Source organism: Stylophora pistillata, chromosome 2, assembly GCF_964205215.1.
Source record: "Stylophora pistillata chromosome 2, jaStyPist1.2, whole genome shotgun sequence".
NCBI lineage: Eukaryota > Metazoa > Cnidaria > Anthozoa > Scleractinia > Pocilloporidae > Stylophora > Stylophora pistillata.
This window is the reverse complement of record NC_142520.1, coordinates 15,230,089-15,248,662: the sequence shown is the minus strand read 5'-3', so window position 1 is coordinate 15,248,662 and position 18,574 is coordinate 15,230,089. Positions and strand designations below refer to the sequence as shown.

Sequence of the window (18,574 nt, the reverse complement as noted above, 5' to 3'; positions counted from 1 at the left end):
GGTTAATTTTCAACAATCTCTAACCGGCTGAAAGCTTCTCCTGCATAGTACAAGCCATATTAGGATATCAGTTATTGACAACACCTCGCAAACTAAGGCCTTAAAAAAACAAAAACAAAAACAAAAACAAATGAGTAGTTTAGCCAAAGAATTGTCTATGTCGAAACCAATTGAACAATAATTTGTTGGAACGATGAGGTTGAATATCTTTGTAAAAGTCGTCTACGTGCCACAGGCATCCCTATACTGATACCCAACATACGACTCATTCGGGTCAGCTTTATAGCTGATGGGGCGATCAAACCAGTGATTTACATTTTGACATGGAAGAATTAAGCGAACATGAAATAATCTATAGAACTTATCTCACCAACCTCAGTTAATCATTGCCGCTTGCTGACTCACTGCTAGCTACGAGACTCAGCAGGAACTCAAGAACATCTGGGTAACGTGATGAGGCATGGTATAAAACATCCCGGCCGTCATTATCCTTAAATAAAGGATTAGCTCCCCTCTCAAGGAGATACTTTAAAACTTGCAGCTTGCCAAAACGAACAGCAATGATTAGAGGAGTAAAACCATAGGTATTTTTTGACTCAATGTCCGAATGTCCGGCAAGTGAGTAAGGATAAGATCAATGACGTCAGTGTCTCCACCATATGCGGCAAAATGTAACATATTCCATCTATTTGTTATCGACACAGGTTACATTTGCCCCCTTCTCAACAAACCATTTCACTGCATGTAATTTGCCATTCAAAGCCGCCACCATTAGTGGCGTGTAACCCTGGGCTGTTTTGGACTCAATGTCCGGCAAGTGAGTAAGGATAGGATTAATGAAATCAGTGTCTCCACCATGTGCGGCAAAATGTAACATATTCCATCTATTGTTATCAACACAGGTTACATTTGCCCCCTTCCCAACAAACCATTTCACTGCGTGTAATTTGCCATTCAAAGCCGCCACCATTAGTGGCGTGTAACCTGGGGCTGTTTCGGACTCAATGTCCGGCAAGTGAGTAAGGATAAGATCAATGACATCAGTGTCTCCACCAGTTGCGGCAAAATGTAACGCATTCCATCCTCTGTTGTCCACCAGGGACGGATCTGCTCCTCTCTTAATTAGACCCTTCATCGCTTGGACGCTGCCATTTAGAGAAGCATTCCTTAGGGACGTTCTGCCTGTTGCGTCTTTGGAGTCGACAGAAAAGCCTAAAATCAGAAAACGTGAAAAGAAATTAAGACAGGTCACATTATCAAAGAAGAAGGTCGAGGTGGAAGAGCAAGTTTTGGAAAAAAGTTTAAACTAGTGAGCAGTACTATGCGAGCAGTTGTTATAAAACTTTTATCCTCAGACGCGTTTCGTCTAACTGTCGTAGACTTCTTGAAGGAGTTTTACAAGTTAACACTAAACAGTTCCTTGCTGTCCTCGCTCGAGCGAGGAAAATGAAATAACTAATCAATAGAGCCTTATTCTAAGGCTCTATTGATTAAGACGACGGGAGAAATTACACGTTGATAAACTCTAAGAGTTCAAAGCAAAGTAATATTGGAATATAAATGCAACTAAATTACTGAGGCCCATAGTTTTCTGTTGAATCAGAAGTAGCAGTACCTGAATCTGATCGGAAAAAAATACGAATGAAGGGATTCCATTATGCAACCACACCACAGGCAAGACTCAAACGTTAAACATGTTAACTATATTAGTGCTAGGTATAAGTGACAGAATGCTTTGCTTTCTAAATTCAGCCTCACTGAAAAAGTCAGTAGAGTGACAAGTGTTATGGAAAAAAGGGAGACATGGACAAACATTCTGATATGTATGACTGTTTAAGTGTTGAACGATCCATAAGAATTCATAAAAAAAACAATTGTATGCTTTTTTTATGAATATTGTTCTATGTTTGAGAACAAACTCAAGTCCTTCTTCAGTGCTTCAAGGTTTATCTACACACTCAATCTATTCTAGGTCACTCAAATTGTGCTTTGGTTAATAATGGTAATCAGACTAAGTGGAGTCCAATTCTATCTCTAATTTTTATGAGCTGTTGACAAAATAGGACGACCACTGAGGTGAGAGTCTGATCTGTCAATCAAGAGAATGACTACAGACTGAATTGGACGACACAAAGTCCTGTTACCAATTAATCATAACCATCAATTACAACTTCCAAAAAAAAAATACACTTAGGGAAAATGTCTTAGGTTGAGACAATGACTTGTCTTAAAGTGCATATGACAAGTTTTTTTTTTCGATGAATTTTCTTAGTTTATAGTCTTTGGTTCACGCCTGAAATATTTAGATTTGTTCTGTAAAGAAATTTAATATACTTTTTTCCCTTCAAAACTGCGCTAGTCTCGGCCATTATCTTACCGGAGCCTGGTAATGAATATTTGTAAGTTAATTTATGCGTGATGTCATATGGTGTACCTTTCCTAAGAATACTAAAACGAATCGAACATGTCCAGAGAAAACCTCCAGAGTTTTAGTGATTCAGACGAATCCTGTAATGAATCCGACCACTCAGAATCTTCAAGCTCATCATCTCGTGCAGAATTAGGCAATTCCGAAGAAGAAAATATGGTAGAGGAGCCATATCAAGACGAACCGCTAGCCAGCGATAGCGATCAAGATCCAGAAGACGGAGACGAAGAAACAGACGTCGATGGCCTTCGACCATCTACTTTAGAGGCTCGATTTGAAGGCCAGATTAACGTTAACGAATGGTAAGAACCTTATTTCATAGTTTTTATGGAGTATATTACAATGATCTCTAAGCGATTCTCGATGTTTATAGGTGCAAATGTCAACACTGTCATGGCGAAGCTTTGGAGGACGCAATGGAGTTTCGTTGCTGTCATGAAGTAATAAATGCCATCGGTAAATTAGTGTTTGATGGTTCTATAGAGAATATAAAGTGTATAACACAACACGAAGATTTCTCAGCCTTGATCAACCCGACAGTACTGATGCAAGTGAGGCCATTATTACGCTATCGCCGACAAACCGGTTCTACGCAAAACGAGTGAGTACAGTAAATTACGTATGCTCCAAATCTATCGCATATATCACAGGATAATAATCTTAAAACGTGTTATTAAAACAAAAGTTGCTTTCTTAATCAGTTCAGCAGAAAATATAGTTGAATGATAATAGCCCTTGACAGTTTTAGAACCCATCTTAACGGGTAGGCAAAGCCGTCAGAAATTACAGGTTTTGTATGGGAATCCCATGGCAAATAACTTTTCCCAGAATCAAATTTTACGCAATTCATGAATCGCAACGTTAAAACACCGAGTAGAAGATTTTATTCACCAAGTTTGAAGATTGTAGGTTTGATACAAGACGCTCAGTTAATTTTTCTAATTTCCACACATTTGTCTGTAAATCTTTTGCGCGCCGCCCTTTCTACCCTGCGAAAAGTTACAGACAAATGTATGGAAAATTAGCTGAGAATCTTGTATCCAACCTGCATTCTTCAAACTAGGTGAATACAATCTTCTACTCAGTACTTTAACGTTGCGATTCATAAATTGCGTAAAATTTGATTTTGTAAAAAGTTTTTTGCCATGGGATTCCCATACAAACACTGTAATTTCTGACCGCTTTGCCTACCCGTCAAGATGGCTTCAAAAACCGTCTCAAGGTCTATTTCAATTTGTTGTGACTCTTTTGTTTCTCAGAAAATTAATAGTTTCATTTTCTTCTCTCTGTGTAGATTTCTTAGATCAGTTGCGTATCGATGGTTGATTAGATGGCTTTGTGGCTTCATGGGTTGGGTTAACCGAAGACCATTATGTGCCTGCGTATATAGTGCTGTTAGGAACAAGTATCCTTCAAGCCACAAAAGAGGTTACAAGCCTGTTGAAGATGAACAACCAGGACACTAAAGTGAAATTTTATCTAATCCTCTATCCTTAAATTATTTTATGTAATAATGTCTCCTTTGTTCCAATGCTACAGACAAATATACTTCCTCCATATTAAGTACATCTTCCCTCTGAAACATGCGAATTATCCAATTACTACAAACTAAACAAAAATGAACCTTTATTCCATTATTATTTATCTAATTTGATGCACATCAAAGAAGACCTTTCTATACCTTTGACATTGTATATAAAGATATTTATAAAATTTCAAGATTTCATTTTGTTGTTTTCTTATTTATCTTCACTTTATTGCCTCCTTTTGAAGTCTTCTTTTTCTTTTCTTGCTCAGCCTTTTGCATTTCAAGTTGTTTGGTTTCTAAATAGTAAACAATAAAGTAAGTTTATGCCCAAGAGTTGATATTAAATTATACTTTTACATGACATAGTTTATATATATGTGTGTGTGTGAATAGCATATTCCAAGAACTGTTCTATAGTTGGCCTAAATTTAGTTTAGTAATTATCTAACTGTTAGTTAGCCAACTATTTAACAGTTTTCTTGAAATGACTCTAACAAACATTTCCAGATCATCAGAATTAGTGTTCCTCGAGTGCATTACTTCTCTTGTTAGATAGATGTCTCGTTTGTTTGCTGTACTTATTCATAGTTCCGTGTGCCCATGCTATTTCTCCTATATAATTACCTGAAGGGTAAAGAGTGTTTGGTTTCTGCATTCTATTCTCTTTTTCTCTGACTGCTTCAGATTTGCTTTTTCTTGTGGTGAACTGTTCAGTTAGGGATCCTGGTGCTATGGCCTGGTACTTTTTAAAAATAGCAGACCTTTTTTGTTTTGAAAGATTTTGAGCCACCTTTAGAATCTCAGAAACATAACCTGTAGAGAAGTCATATGTACAATTCATCAGCATTTTTAGATAAAGTCGCATCTTTTGTCCGAACCATATGCATCTGTCTGTATGCTGTAGCCCAACTTCCATATATGGACGTACCAATACAGGGCAATTATGTTCTTACAGGTGAGAACCATGAAAAAGACCTTGCAGAGATAAATATTACTGCCAGTTAGAATCACTAACATATTTTTAAAAGGTTTCACAATTACCATAGGTGGGGGCAACCTTGACATCTCTTACAACTTCATCGCCAACTTTGTTTTTGGGAAAGCACACTTTTACATATTTTTCACCACTTTTGGATAGTTGAGGTTCTCGTTGGAGGTTTTCGTTGAAATGAAGTACTGCCAGGGCATGTCTGCCAAAAAAAGAAAATTCTCTTATTTTTGTTTTGTATCACAGCATGTAGAACTGACATGTATAAGTGCTTTATAAGCTTTAGATATTATATCAATAGAAATATTGAAAAATAAGAATTAATCAAATCTATAAATGACCAAATAATGATGATCAATACCAGAAAATTCCCATGCATCGAATAAAGCATTGTTTTCAACCATCCTTATAGAACTGAGAACTGAACTAAATTCACATAGTGCTTTACCTACAATATGTTCCCAACCAGGAAAAGCAAATCATTTTTGGATGCCAGTGGTTGAGCGTAGCATGAAAGCCTTCCAAACAGCTTGTTTGAGCCTCAGATGAAAGATTTTTAATATCATTTAAAAGCATCTTCTTGGATAATATGCTGCTCAACTTCTGGTAGGCTGCTGTTCCTGAAAAAAAACAAAAAAACAAAAAAAAAAACAATCTTAAAATGTTTCCACCATTCATACAAGCAGCCCCTGGTTATTACATACATTTTTTTTTCTTTTTTTTTTTTGTGGCATGCACTAAAAAGTCAATATACTCACTTGGCATATTTTTCTAAGCAACACATTGATTCTCTATATTGGGACCATTCTTATCAATACTTTTTCTGTTTTAGTACAGTGTGTACTAGGAATCTACAAATCACTGAAGTACTTTATAGTTACCTATCTTGATCCACTTTCTGGGTTTTAGTTTACCATGGCTGCAGTTCTTGAAAAGGGCATCTGGGTGTGCTTTATGCCTATTAGCAACATGACGTAGGAATGATGTCCATTTGGCTACAATCATAGAGCCAAACCCTGTTCTTGTTGAGGTTGCACACCAATATAGATGTCTTCTTATTCCTTTTACCCATGAATTGATTATGTCACAGCCTTTTTCCTTTCCAACTTTGAGCAACTTTTTTGAGACTGATCGAGCAACATGCCAGATGTCATAAAAATGAGCTGTACCTGAACAAGAGGTGCGGATCCACTTTGCAATCCCTCTGTGGCGGTCAGAAATAAATACTGGTACTTTCAAGCCAATCTTTTTGAGGAACCCAAAGCTTCTCTTGCACCCCTCTAACTCAGTTTGCTGACTTCCCCCAGTTTCATTTGCCTGAAAAATGTAGAATGGACAGAAATCACATATATGCCGTGTAAACATGATACAAGTATAGTAATAGCATTTGATTATGACCTCTAATATTCCATGCTGGTCAAACTGCATTTCAAGCCATAAATCTAATTGTGCACAAATTTCTTTATTGCAGCTAAACAGATAAATAAAATACCTGTACAATTTCAAAGTGAACAATTTTCATTATTGTAGTACACATCATGGTGTAGGCACCGTATTTGGCTGAATGGCCCATCGAATCGAATCTGCCATCTCCCGACCATGTTGTATTTTTCATCTTCTTTAGTTGCTCTACTAGTTTGCACCTGTAGTCTTCCCAGTGGCAAAGGACTGCTGGGAACAGGTAATCCCTTTGATGCCTAAAAAAGGCCCTTGCTGAGTGGACACACAAACCCAGATGCTTGAATATAAGCAGGGTTTTGTTTATTGAAGCTCCTGCCATTAAAATGCCAAAGCTCAATAGTATGTTTCCAAATGGAATCCCATTGAGCAGAGGTTGAGATCTCCATTCAAATGCATTATTGCATTTCGTACATTCTTGGGTTACGGTGACCATAGTTCCATACTTCTTAGCTTTAACAGATGGCTTAGTCTCTTTGCAGTTAAAGCAAAACATGGTGAAGAGACTAACAAGCTTCCAATAAAAAACAATAAATTTGGGTTGTAGTTCCTTTGGTTGGTCTGGATCTACTCTGCAGGAAAACAAAACAAAAATTGAATATATAGTAATATTGTAGGAGAGCCTGACTATATGTTAAAAGGTCAAAGAGCAATTAGACATCAGTATAAGAATGAATGCATCATGAGGCTCATTCACAGGCTTCCCGGATAGTGGTATTCATTTGCTATATCTGCAAGTGAAAAACAATTGGTACATTTTTGTTCTGCACCATGCTTACTGTATGGGGCAGATAGTAGCATTATTTTAATTACCTGATTTCATTGCCATTCAATTGATCCTCTTCATCCTCTTTACCCTCGTCCTCTGTGCTTTCCTCCACTGAAGCATTTGCCCAATCCTTATCTTTCTCATCCTCATCATCATTGTAGCTTTCTGGGTCAGTTGGTTCTTCGTGATAGTGCAGGGTTTCTTCAGAGTACGGTTTCTGTGGTTCTGTTTCTACAGATGATTCTTCTTCAGTTTCTACTTCAGTTTTGGTCTCAAGAGCTCTCTTGAAATACAAAACGATAACCACGATTAATATACAAATACTTTAATAAATATCCTTTCTGCATGTGTGGACTAATTAGAAACTGAGTGCACTAATAGTTTGAGCTACAATCGTGAGTGTTCATTCCAAGGGAAAAAGAAATAGCTTTCAGATCAATATGTCACATAAAGTTATTAAACGAATCACACCAGCCAAACACAGTAGAATCAAGGCATTGTATAAATCTCTGTAGGGTCCACTTTTGGGCGTCACTACTTACGCTTTTTAGTTCTTTGGTCAAATGCCTTAGTTCTGCAACTTTTCGTTTCAACTTTATATTGGCTTTTCTGAGATTTCTACAATTTTGCGACCTTCTCAGGCATTCTTTACACGATCTAGGTGTGCTTGTTGTTGATGTACTTGTTGCTGGTGTACTTGTTGTTGGCATACTTGGAGAAATAACAAGGCTGTTTCTTGGTGTTTCTGGCGGGTGTGGCATCACTGTTGTTACGGTGGAGCTTGTAGGCGATGTAGCCATATCAACTGATATTTGATTTCCTTCCACACTCTCTGTCGTTTCTTCTGAGTATATTTCTTCCTCCACAACTTTTCTCCGTTTATTGACGGGATCATAAACGTCAAGACTTTTCAGTACATCTCGTTTTATCTAAAAAAAAAAAAAACAATACACACTAGAATAAGCTTTTGACCACACGTCGGAGTACCTCCTTATGTGCAAAACTATCTTACCTGTCTTTTCTCCCTTTGAGTTAAAATCGGAGTCGTTGGAGCTTTTGTCGTATCTCTCGTTGGCACTGAACCCTTCATTAACACTCGGCGCAAGTTTTGTTCGCTCATGCTTTCAACGATAGTAAGATCTCGGGTAAAACATGAATCTTCGAAGTGTGCAGAGCACAAGCAAGCATGTTTATTCACGGGTTCCTTGAAGTCTTCTGGTCTATGTACTTGGACAAATTTCACCCATTTCGATCTTATTTCTGGATTAGAAGGGAACTGATGCATCGTTATACCAGGTGTGTATGAATTATTGCTACAACTCGTCTTATTTGGTGCTCCAGCGACACATCTTTTCCCTCCTTTACGCTTTCGACTGGAGTCCGCCATTGCTGTAGTGTTACACACCATGTGACGTCACGAGGTTAGTTATTTGGTGGTCTGGCCGAGCGAAGTGGCGGTAAAAAAAATTCAAGCGGTGACAGCGATTCAAATGAAAAAATTCAGTACTTATATTTACCGGATTGCTCCCAAATTCCTCAAGTATATTAAAGACGATATAAGCAACTAGAATCTGTCGAAAAAAAAAACTTGTCATATGCACTTTAAGCGAAAAACTCCTCCATTTGGTAAGTTCCCTAGTTTTTTAGGATATTAGTGGTTGTTGCTGTGATTACTCTGATCATTTCTGAGATTGGTGGATTTAGCTGAGTGGACTTACTATGTTTGGCTGCTTTAACTGTTTGATTACAACTCTTCAGAATAATTAGTGAAAAATAAAGCAGCTAATGCACCAATCACATTTGAGAAAATTGTAACAGTTATGATCAATAAAAGTTGTGGGGTAGTAAATTTCTACACTCAGGTATTTCCATACATTTCTTTGTTATAAGTTGAAAGTAAAGCAGAAACAGTAACAGAAATTCTACTTAATCTTATACAAAATAGCTTCATCTCAATCTGCAATTACACAAAGGTCTTTCCTATTTCCTAAAATAAGCACCCAGGCATTTTTTTAGAATTTTAGCTAGAAGAGGGGCACTAATTGGAAGGATCAGGTTGTTTATCAAGAGAATATTAACCAAGACTGATTTAGCTGAGTAAGTGAAGTTCAAAAAGTTACAAATAAAGTTGTAAAAGAAACAGGTTTTTCCTTTTATTTAGGAAAGTGAGGGAGGAGAAATGATGATTATTCAAGGCAGAGTTATTTTAGTTTACTAGGTTGGGGAGGGGGGATGGGCATTCAAACCGCCTTCCGGTTTGCTCAATGGATAGAGCGCTGGACTGTTGTGCGGGAGGTTGAGGGTTCGAGCCCTGGCCGGACCAACACTCAAGGTCTTAAAATAATTGAGAAGAATTTTCTACCTTTCTATAAAATCAAGAAATTGTTAGATATTCTAGTCTTCTCGGATAGGGACGAATAAATGGAGGTCCCGTCTCCTGCAGGGTTGGGGTAGGAGACGTTAGTTTCCCACACACGAGATTACTGTGTGATGGATGTCCTCCCCTCGGGTGGGATGGGTGGGAAGGTGAGATCGATAGACTGAAGCGGCTGCCAGAGGCACCTAATATGCTGACGTCTGTTCTCAACCTTACACTGCACCCGTAATTCAGCCTCTGGGCTGCAAGTGGTCAGATATAAACTATATTCTATCATATTCATTAGGGGAAGGGTGCTAAGATATATGTAGAGCCTGGAGACTAATTTGAGGAAATGTAGTAGTTTTAATGTTAGACTAGAAGATGTTAATAATCCTATTGTTGTACAGAATAATAAAAAAATAATTTACTGGATTTTTTAAATTTATAAGAACTGTCATACCTGATTTACTGATTTTATTTTTCACTGAGTCCACTGATAACTGTAATATGCAATGTAAAGTTAAATTACTCACCTGACGCAGGCTGTCCTTGTTTGTTCCTCTCTCTTTCTCCACAGTCTACAGAGCTGTGTGGAGCTTTACCTACAGACATGTAAGGACGTGTAGTACCAAAATGAGTCAATCACCTCTCTAAGTTGATAGCATAACCTCCAAAAACGTGAATGCACACAAAGCTCATTTTCAACTGCCAAACTCTTCTTTTTGGATGTTGTCTTAACCACGATTGGCAACATATTAGGAAAATATTATCATGCCATAATGTTCTCGGTGACATTTATTCTAGCAAAATTACAATTGATCACTTAGCAACTGTGTGGAACATTTTCTGTGGACAATGGACAAAAACAGGCCACCCAACACAAACAATAGAAAAAGTAAAACTTCCTTATGAGAAGCTGATCTCCTCAATTCCCCAATGAACATATTTTAGTTTTCTCCAATACCCTTGTTTTTCAGCAATGATCTAAATTAGGGCATGACCTGCACTTTATATGTAAATTCACCCACCAGGTGCAAAGTCTAGTGGTTATTCTACTGCAACTCATTATGTTTCAGTATAATGAGCAAGACATCAATTGTCGCATATACACTGTACAAGTACTTTTTAACTCTAATTACTTCTATAATTATCAGAATTGATATTTTTGTAGCAAAACTGTTGTGAACACTTTCCTAACATGAATTGTTTTAGACCTGTATCCTTCTCAACAAACATTATTTATTGCTCAAAGATTTGTACAAAACTTACCTGTTGCTGTCAAAACTGTCAAACTCTCCTTCTTGTGTGTTCCTTCTGTTTCATTTGACCTGCACTCAACTTCCTCTGGATTTAAATAAAATGAACACAACAACAAACTAATCATCAATTATCATATGATAATTTGACTAATGAAGCAATAGTAATTTTTTAAAAGTGTTACTCTGGAAAAAAAAAAAAACATTTCAACCAATAAAACAATTAATTCACAAACTGCTTTAATTAGACCAATTGACATGGTTTTGCGGTATTGAACAATCATAAGTGAAATAATACAATCCTTACTTTAATTTAAGACTTTAATTAGATGTGTCTCGCCTACAATAGTCCTTTTTACAGTTGTGGGCTTGGTGGCCAAGCCTTTGAACAGGAATGAGGCTAAGGGTGACCTTGTTATGATACAGATGTTGCTGCTTTTCAAATGCAAATTTCTTTGTTATCATGCTAACTAGACACAAGTCTCTATCACAACAGGGTCACAGTACTTAGCTAATAATTACATCATTATCACTCCACTACTAATGTGTCACTTTACCAAATAAAGTCATGACAATGCCCAAAATGCATCATAGTATTACACCATAAAACAGAGAAAAAATTTGGGGCAAAAAAATGGCTGCACTGAGTGATCCAAGCTTTATTAATAATTTTGTTATTCGGCTTGACTTATAAAGAAACAAACTTTCACGCACAAAAGATTTCTTTGTAGGTCACAAAGAACAGTTTGGTTATGTTTGTGTTGTTTTTGTCTTTCTAGTACTCCTGGTTATCTCCTTAACCTATTGACATCCAGTGCGCCCGTATGCACCCATGGGGACCCACACTCTTTCTACGCCTTGTGACGTCATCACTTTTAACCCTGGAGCACGACTTTGAGCACGTACTTGAACAGGTTGAAAATATCTTACAAACGATACCTGAATGAGCGCAATTGAGTGAAGGAGATTGGAGACATAGCCAAAAAGCCATGTAACTTTGACCTGAAAATCGGCACGAAAATCTTGTTCCATTACCCACCTACCTTTCTGAGCATGTGGTTTGAAAATAATGAGTAGTTTCTGAAAAATCTCTACACCAAAATGAAGCCTACTAAATTTGCAGCAAGTGAGGAGAAACTTCAGGCAAGGAGAGGGGAAAAAAGGGCAGGAGAAAGGGAGAAAAGTAAAAGTCGTGTGCCCGAGATTTTCACGCCGCCATTTTGCATTTGGATCGAAAGGTCGTCGAGTGTACGAGCTGTCAAGGGGTTTTTGGTAAGTTTGAGCTTGTAAAACCACAACAATGACCTGAAAACTGCTCGACTAGCTTCAAAACACAATTTTCCACAAAAGCTGTGGCCATTAATGGGTTAATATGCAATCTATATTAGGCCCCATTAAGACACAGATTAAAGAAAGAACAAATTAAGATAACTGTTTCTGAGAAGCTGGACTTCACTACAGTTTCATAACAAACATGTTTTATTTTCAATAACCTTATTTTTCTGTGACAAAACTAAATTAGGGCATTGCTGCAGTATACATCTATATGACATGTACATTCTCTCACCTGGTGCAGACTCTCTTTGTTCATTTCCTTCTGTTTTTCCAGCTTCTAAGCTGCTGTGTGGAATATTACCTACAAGCATTGAAGAGAAATCTCAGATAAGTTGATATCATAGCCAGCAAACAGCTGGTTTACCAGTAAATGGGAGCCTGAGTAAACAATAACAAGGCCAGACCACAACACTGGGAGCCAATGTTCCCAACTCTTTGCAAAAAGTGTATTAGGTTCCTTTATGTCCCTTCATTGCTAACCAGTACAGAAAAGATGCAGGAGTTGGGGCCTTAAAACTTTAGAACTTTAAAGACACAACATTCTCCTTAGTAATAGCTTTTAATTTATTTTGTATTTTGTAGTTTTATCCTGATGAAGTCTCACCCGTTGACGAAACCGGTCGATTAACAAACTCGATTCTACAAGACAAGTTGCTGTGTGCTGCCCACTTAAGTTCCATTATAAAAAATTCTCCTCTGCTATAGTGCATGGCCCGTGCAATATAAATTTTGTTCTGCGTGCAGCCTGCTGGTGGGTGAAATGAGTTTTTTTTTTCAAGCTTGAAAAGTGTTGACAGATTCAAAACGCAGTTACCGTACCTTGTATGCAAACAAAAGAAATGAATAAAATGGAGAAAGCGCTTGACTGTATAGAGAACCAGAAAAGTTGCTGACTGTGACTGAGTTTATTAATCGAATGGTTTCATCTACTAGTGAGACTTCATCAGGATAAAACTACAAAATACATCATGAGAGCTTATCTTATACTAGACATTGTTAGCACATGTCACATTCCTAGTTTAGGTGTGAACAACCATTCAATTAAAATTAATTAAATCCTGTGCTAGAAAGTGATTATGGGGCTCACGGTTTAAACCATTCAGGTAGTTTTTTAAATAATTTTTATTTTAGAAATTTAAAAACAATTAGTCAAATATTATCTCCATTTAATATTAAAACAATTTAACAAAAAAGGTAGAGTCCAGTCCAGAGTCCAGTCCATGTTTTCCGACTGGCCAGTACAACTAGCTTAATTATTGAAGAAGAACATATCAACTAATGCACAATTTAATTTGTTCTCTAACTTTTTTGCAGGCTTTGTAATGAAAGAAAAGGCCAGCAGTTGCCCATCAGCCACAGCAATAAAGGTTGCTTTGCAGAACAAACTCAGTGTAATGGAATCATGCAAAGCGGCAGAGGGAAGAGATCCATATAAGAAACATTAATGTCTTGTTAAGTATTGTTATGAGAGTGCAACTGGGTAAACAAGAAAATAAGCCCTACAGAGTGTTAGTTGAGAATAGAAAACAACATGCGAAAGTCACAAGCAAGTTTTCAAAATAGTATATAAATGTAAATTTTTTCACAAGATCAATATTGCAGTATTGTTTCCTTGATTGTTATAATTAGTAAAAATTGTAGGATATTTTAAAATGCAGCAGCCTTTTTGTACATTATGTTTTAGTTGACACAATTTTCAAACTATAATGGTATTAATAACTAAAAGCATTGTTTCATTTTAGAGTGAAAATAAATCTCTGTTAGCAGTCAGTTGTAATATGACATTTATGTTTCCTGTGTATGGGATTGCTCCACTTATTATATATATATATATATATATATATATATTTATTTATATATATAAGATCCCTGCCAAGGGATCTTAATTATTATGATTACTATCATTTAAGGGCTCCTCCAGGGATTTTGTTACGTCAGAAGTTGTCCATCCTCGCAATTTTTAAACTTCCTATATATATATAATTATATATAATTATATATATTTATAATTATATATATAATTATATATCTACATAATTATAGTAAAGTGTACAGTGAGGTCGACGTAACGAAGAGACCAACCCTTGACTGTTCTGGACTAGTTCAATGGACATATATATCTATTTAGTATAATTTCAGAGGTGAGCAAAGAGTTTCCAGCAATCTGATTGGTCGAGCAGTTTCTTATATGACGCTATATAAACCGCTCCATGCGGTTTATATAAAATGTTAAAATAAAAAGTTAATAAATGTTACTAAAATGTTACGATTTTAGAAATTTCTCTGTTGTTCAGCTTTGAAATTATACTAAAACAATTATTCGCCGCAGGTTTGGTGAATATTGTCGAATAATCCCCAAGACAAAGTCGAGGGGATTATTCAACGATATTCACCTTGCCTTCAGCGAATAATTGTTAAATATATGCATGTAAAGGTATACAAAATGTATCCTTTGATGCCCAGAACACTGAGGTAAGTTTCAGTCCTATAAAAGGTATACTTTATGTGTATGTATACAAAATGTCTACTTATTGTGTTGTTTTCTGGGTACAAAGTCTGTATACTTTATTCACCTTTTTTATTGTGAGGTATACCTTTTGTATACTTCAAGTGGTTCAAAATTACTAATACAAAAAGTATACATCAAGTGTATAATAAAAGTATACATATAATATACCTCTAGTATACTTGGTGCAGTATACTTCGTGTACATGTGTATACTTAAAGTATAGTTCATTTTGTTAAGGGTTAGGACCCTGAGTGTAGATCTGGTCTGGGACTTGAACCCTTGACCTTGGCATGGCAGTTCAGTTCTCTACAATGTGAGCTAACTGACAAGTTCGAGCCTTAAATAGGCCTTACTTCACTTGGAACCCAACTAAAGACTAAATACAAAATGGCGGTCATGGTAATAAATAGCCATAACGTAAAACTGCTGGTCGTGCAAAATGCAGGCAGGGCACAGGAAGCACAACCTCAACACACAGAATGGCAACATTACAACACTAACTAAGCAAAATTGTTTCTGAGAAGCTGGGCTTCTTAAGTCCCATAATGAAAATGTTTTATCATCAATATTGAACCCTATTTTTCAGCAATGAACCAAATTTAGGGCGTACGTAACATACAATATCACATTTACATACACTCACCTGGTGCAGACTCTCTCTGGTCATTTCTTTCTGTTTTTCCAACTTCTAAGCTGCTGTGTGGAACATCGTCTATGGACAGTGAACAGAAATATCAGATAAGCTAATATTACAGCCAGTTATAAAGTGGGTCGCACAAACACAAATAAAAAAGGGCCAATCAAGACAAACATCATACTTCACTATTCCACTCTTGGGAGTTATAATAGTTTGGTTTTGTTCTAACCCTTTAATCCCTCCAAGTGACTTATACTGTCCATTTAATTCCTCCTTTAACAGTGTCAGCAATGAATCAAAGATTATTAGGTCACGAGAGTAAAGGAAACAACTGCCAGCTAAAGAGACTCATAATTGTTATACAAATTTGTCTTCAAGTTGTTGTAACACAGAAAACACATGCATTCTACAAGGTTAATAATGCTGTTGAAGATTACATGTGAATAGAATCAAGCTTCATGGGAATTTTAATCTATTACCAGTAAGTAACCATGATGATCATGGTTTTATCACAACTTTCTCACTCCCACATGCAACACTTATCACTTTGCTGATCCTAGCAGTGCACAAGACCCTCTATGACAGGACTATGGTAAAACCATGGGTAATTGTTAAACTGGCAAGCATTGAGTTCGCTGCATGTGGCTCAGCAGATAAACCATCCTAAAAATTGAAAGATTTGAGGCTGCAGCTGCCTTAATCATCAGACCCAATACTCAGGATAAACATTTCATGTTTTTCTTGGATTGGGAATTCTACAACCCAAAAAACTAGAAAGGTCTGCACCTTATTGCATATAATTGACACATATACTTCTGAAAGTAATTACTTTCATCACAATCATTGTTAAATTCATATATATACGTACATTGCAAAAACTTTTGTGAAAATATTGAATTAATTAACAATAACATAATGGCAAACCACTCCCCTGTCATGAACTTTTTAGATCTGTAGCCTACTCAGCAAGTACTACTTATATGGTCCAAGGATTTGTACAAAATTTACCTGTTGCTGTCAAAACTGTCAAAGTCTCCTTGTGGGTTTCCATTGTTTCATTTAAACAGCATACAGCTTTCTCTACAGACAGATGTAAAGAAAATAAATGGGAATAAAAATAAGCACATAAACAGGCACAATAAGAAAATAAATATGCACAATAATTATCCATAACATAATATTTTTAAGTAGCACTTTTAAATTATATCAATACAATGTCTTATATTTGTAAATTACAACATTTCTTTCAGAAGTGATCTCACTATTTGCTTCTTTCGTTTTGTTTTGTTTTTTTTTTAAAGTAAGTAAGGGCAAAGTAAGCAATATTCAGTTACCAAAAACAAAAAGAGCTGACATTTCCTGGTCATATAACAATTCTGTACAGAGGAATAAATCTTTCATGTATAATTCACGCAGCGCAAACATTTTCAATTGAGAGATAATGAAAATGATTTAAAAAATACATAAATTTATTTCCATTAACCTGTGATTTCTGTCTCCTTAGGAATGGGATTGAGAGCCAATTGGAGAATCATCTTCTCAAACTTTCCACTTTCTTCCTTCCAGTTGTACTTCTTCCGATAATTCTCTCGCAGATGTACAGCAGAGGCACTTCTCTCATCTGATGTTTGTTTTGATAGCTCTTGGATTCTGCTTGCCCATTCCTCTGGTAAAGCTGAGGGGATGATGACAGCCATTCCACCATCCACAGTTTGGAGGGCTTCGGTAATCCCACATTCACTGGAGACCAGCAGAGGCACACCAGCTGATATGGCCTCCAGGGCCACCAGCCCAAAGCCCTCCGTGCGGGATGGCATCACAACTGCATCCGCTTCGCGGAACATCTCTTTTGTTTCTTCGTAATTACAAAAGCCTCTGATGGTGAGTTGATTACGTGTTATTTTCGTTTCCTCCAGGAACCACTTTTCTATCTTCCGTTGTTCATCTTGTGCTGCACCGACAAAAGTGAGCTCGAATTGTCGTTCAAGCAAAGCCACAGCCTTTCCAATGATATCGTACCCTTTCAGTTCAAAGTCCTCGAAGCTTCCGCGACCGAACAAGAAGATTTGAAACTCTTCTTCTCCTGATGAATCAAATTTCTTCGATTGGCCCGTTGGGTTGACAAACTTTTCGAAAATCCCTGGAGTGATAACTTCTACTTTGACATCTGAAAGTTTTCTTCGATATTTTCTCTGCAGCAGAGTTCCCACAGCAACAACTAAATCAGATGCTTTGCATAGCTCTAGTTCTCGTCTGTTCTTCTCCTCGTTGTCTGCAATCGCATCAGCCGTAACGCTGCATTCTAACTTGTATTTGCCGAGGTCTTCGCAGAACACATGCTCAAAATGTATCCACTTACATTTTGTCCTGTCTGAAATGAAATAAGCCGCACCACCAAACTTCCTTCCGTGGCTGATTACGATGTCAGGATTACGAAGCTCTGATGGCGGTATTTTGATCCATTCTAGACGATCACTGGACCCTGGAGGGCGCCGAGCTGTGATTAAATGGATTCCATTTCTGCTCGCGTCTTGTCTTTCTTCTTCTGTGCTTTGGCAAACATAGCAGTGAACTCTGATTCTGTATTTCGAATACTTCGCCAGATTCAGAGCAAGTTCCCTGTTAAACGTTGATAATCCACCTCTCGAGGAGCCCCACTCGCTACAGATGAACATGACATCAATAGACCGATCTGCATCTGCATCGCAAGAAGCACCGCTTTTGAGGTCTACACTTTGCCTTTTATCTTTCAAAGAATTCTCATTGACTGCATTCGAAGATCCTCTTTCCATCTCAAAGCTTTTCTTAAAGACGAATGTAACCTGCGGAAAAGGACAACGACTTCATATGCTGGATTTTTTATTAATAGACCCTCCAGCCAACTTCCGCTTTCGAAACACAGCATTAGTCACGTGAGACAACAGCTTAACCTTGTCCCAGTTCCATTTCGACCGCTCTATAGTCTGAAGGAAAAAATGTCTTTTCCCTTCTTTCTTAGTTATTCTTGTGACACGTACTTTTACTCCACCTTGCAATGCTTGATGGAAATATCACTGATAGTTAGAATAAGCAGGGCGCTTTTTGTTTTGTTACGTTTTTTTTCTTCATTATTTTGGAGGAGGTTCGGTCGAACCTCCTGCATTCGCTAGTTACAGGGTGCCTGTTGAATGCAGGTTCACTCATCTACAGAAATCATTTTTTTAACCCTCCAAAAAAAACAGAACATAATGAATAAGCAGTTGCCTTTTCTAATTTTAATTTTTAATTTTGTCCGTTTTCACTGCATTTTGCAGTGGGGAAGGACTAG

The 18,574-nt window shown here is 37.1% G+C and overlaps 3 protein-coding genes across 4 annotated transcripts in view; 1 reads left to right on the top strand and 2 right to left on the bottom strand.

The window, feature by feature from the left end:
• The window catches only part of LOC111342746 (uncharacterized), a 59,434-nt gene extending 41,299 nt beyond the window's left edge, over window positions 1-18,135 (bottom strand). Inside the window, exons 1-4 of the mRNA XM_088747502.1 lie at window positions 16,751-18,135; window positions 16,276-16,347; window positions 15,274-15,342; window positions 12,354-12,422 (exon numbers count right to left, since the gene is read on the bottom strand). Coding sequence (XP_088603628.1) covers window positions 12,354-12,422; window positions 15,274-15,342; window positions 16,276-16,347; window positions 16,751-18,059 — 1,519 coding nt within the window. The 5' untranslated portion in view covers window positions 18,060-18,135. The remainder of the gene's footprint in view (window positions 1-12,353; window positions 12,423-15,273; window positions 15,343-16,275; window positions 16,348-16,750) is intronic.
• On the top strand, window positions 2,277-4,317 carry LOC148737317 (uncharacterized). Its single transcript, XM_088747568.1, has 3 exons — window positions 2,277-2,730; window positions 2,802-3,029; window positions 3,723-4,317. Exons 1-3 carry the CDS (start codon window positions 2,465-2,467, stop codon window positions 3,892-3,894), a joined length of 666 nt encoding a protein of 221 aa, XP_088603694.1. The 5' UTR covers window positions 2,277-2,464; the 3' UTR covers window positions 3,895-4,317.
• Window positions 4,038-9,616, bottom strand: LOC148737316 (uncharacterized). Of its 2 annotated transcripts, XM_088747518.1 has the most exons (9): window positions 8,184-8,736; window positions 7,714-8,100; window positions 7,216-7,454; window positions 6,437-6,974; window positions 5,826-6,261; window positions 5,393-5,564; window positions 4,998-5,146; window positions 4,581-4,769; window positions 4,038-4,252 (listed from the first exon to the last, which is right to left on the bottom strand). In XM_088747518.1, exons 1-9 carry the CDS (start codon window positions 8,577-8,579, stop codon window positions 4,152-4,154), a joined length of 2,607 nt encoding a protein of 868 aa, XP_088603644.1. In that variant the 5' UTR covers window positions 8,580-8,736; the 3' UTR covers window positions 4,038-4,151. The 2 variants fall into 2 exon arrangements, 1 of the variants encoding a protein (XP_088603644.1); XR_015996229.1 differs by lacking the exon at window positions 4,038-4,252 and having other exon boundaries at window positions 5,397-5,564; window positions 8,184-9,616.
• Window positions 18,136-18,574: the final 439 nt, after the last annotated feature.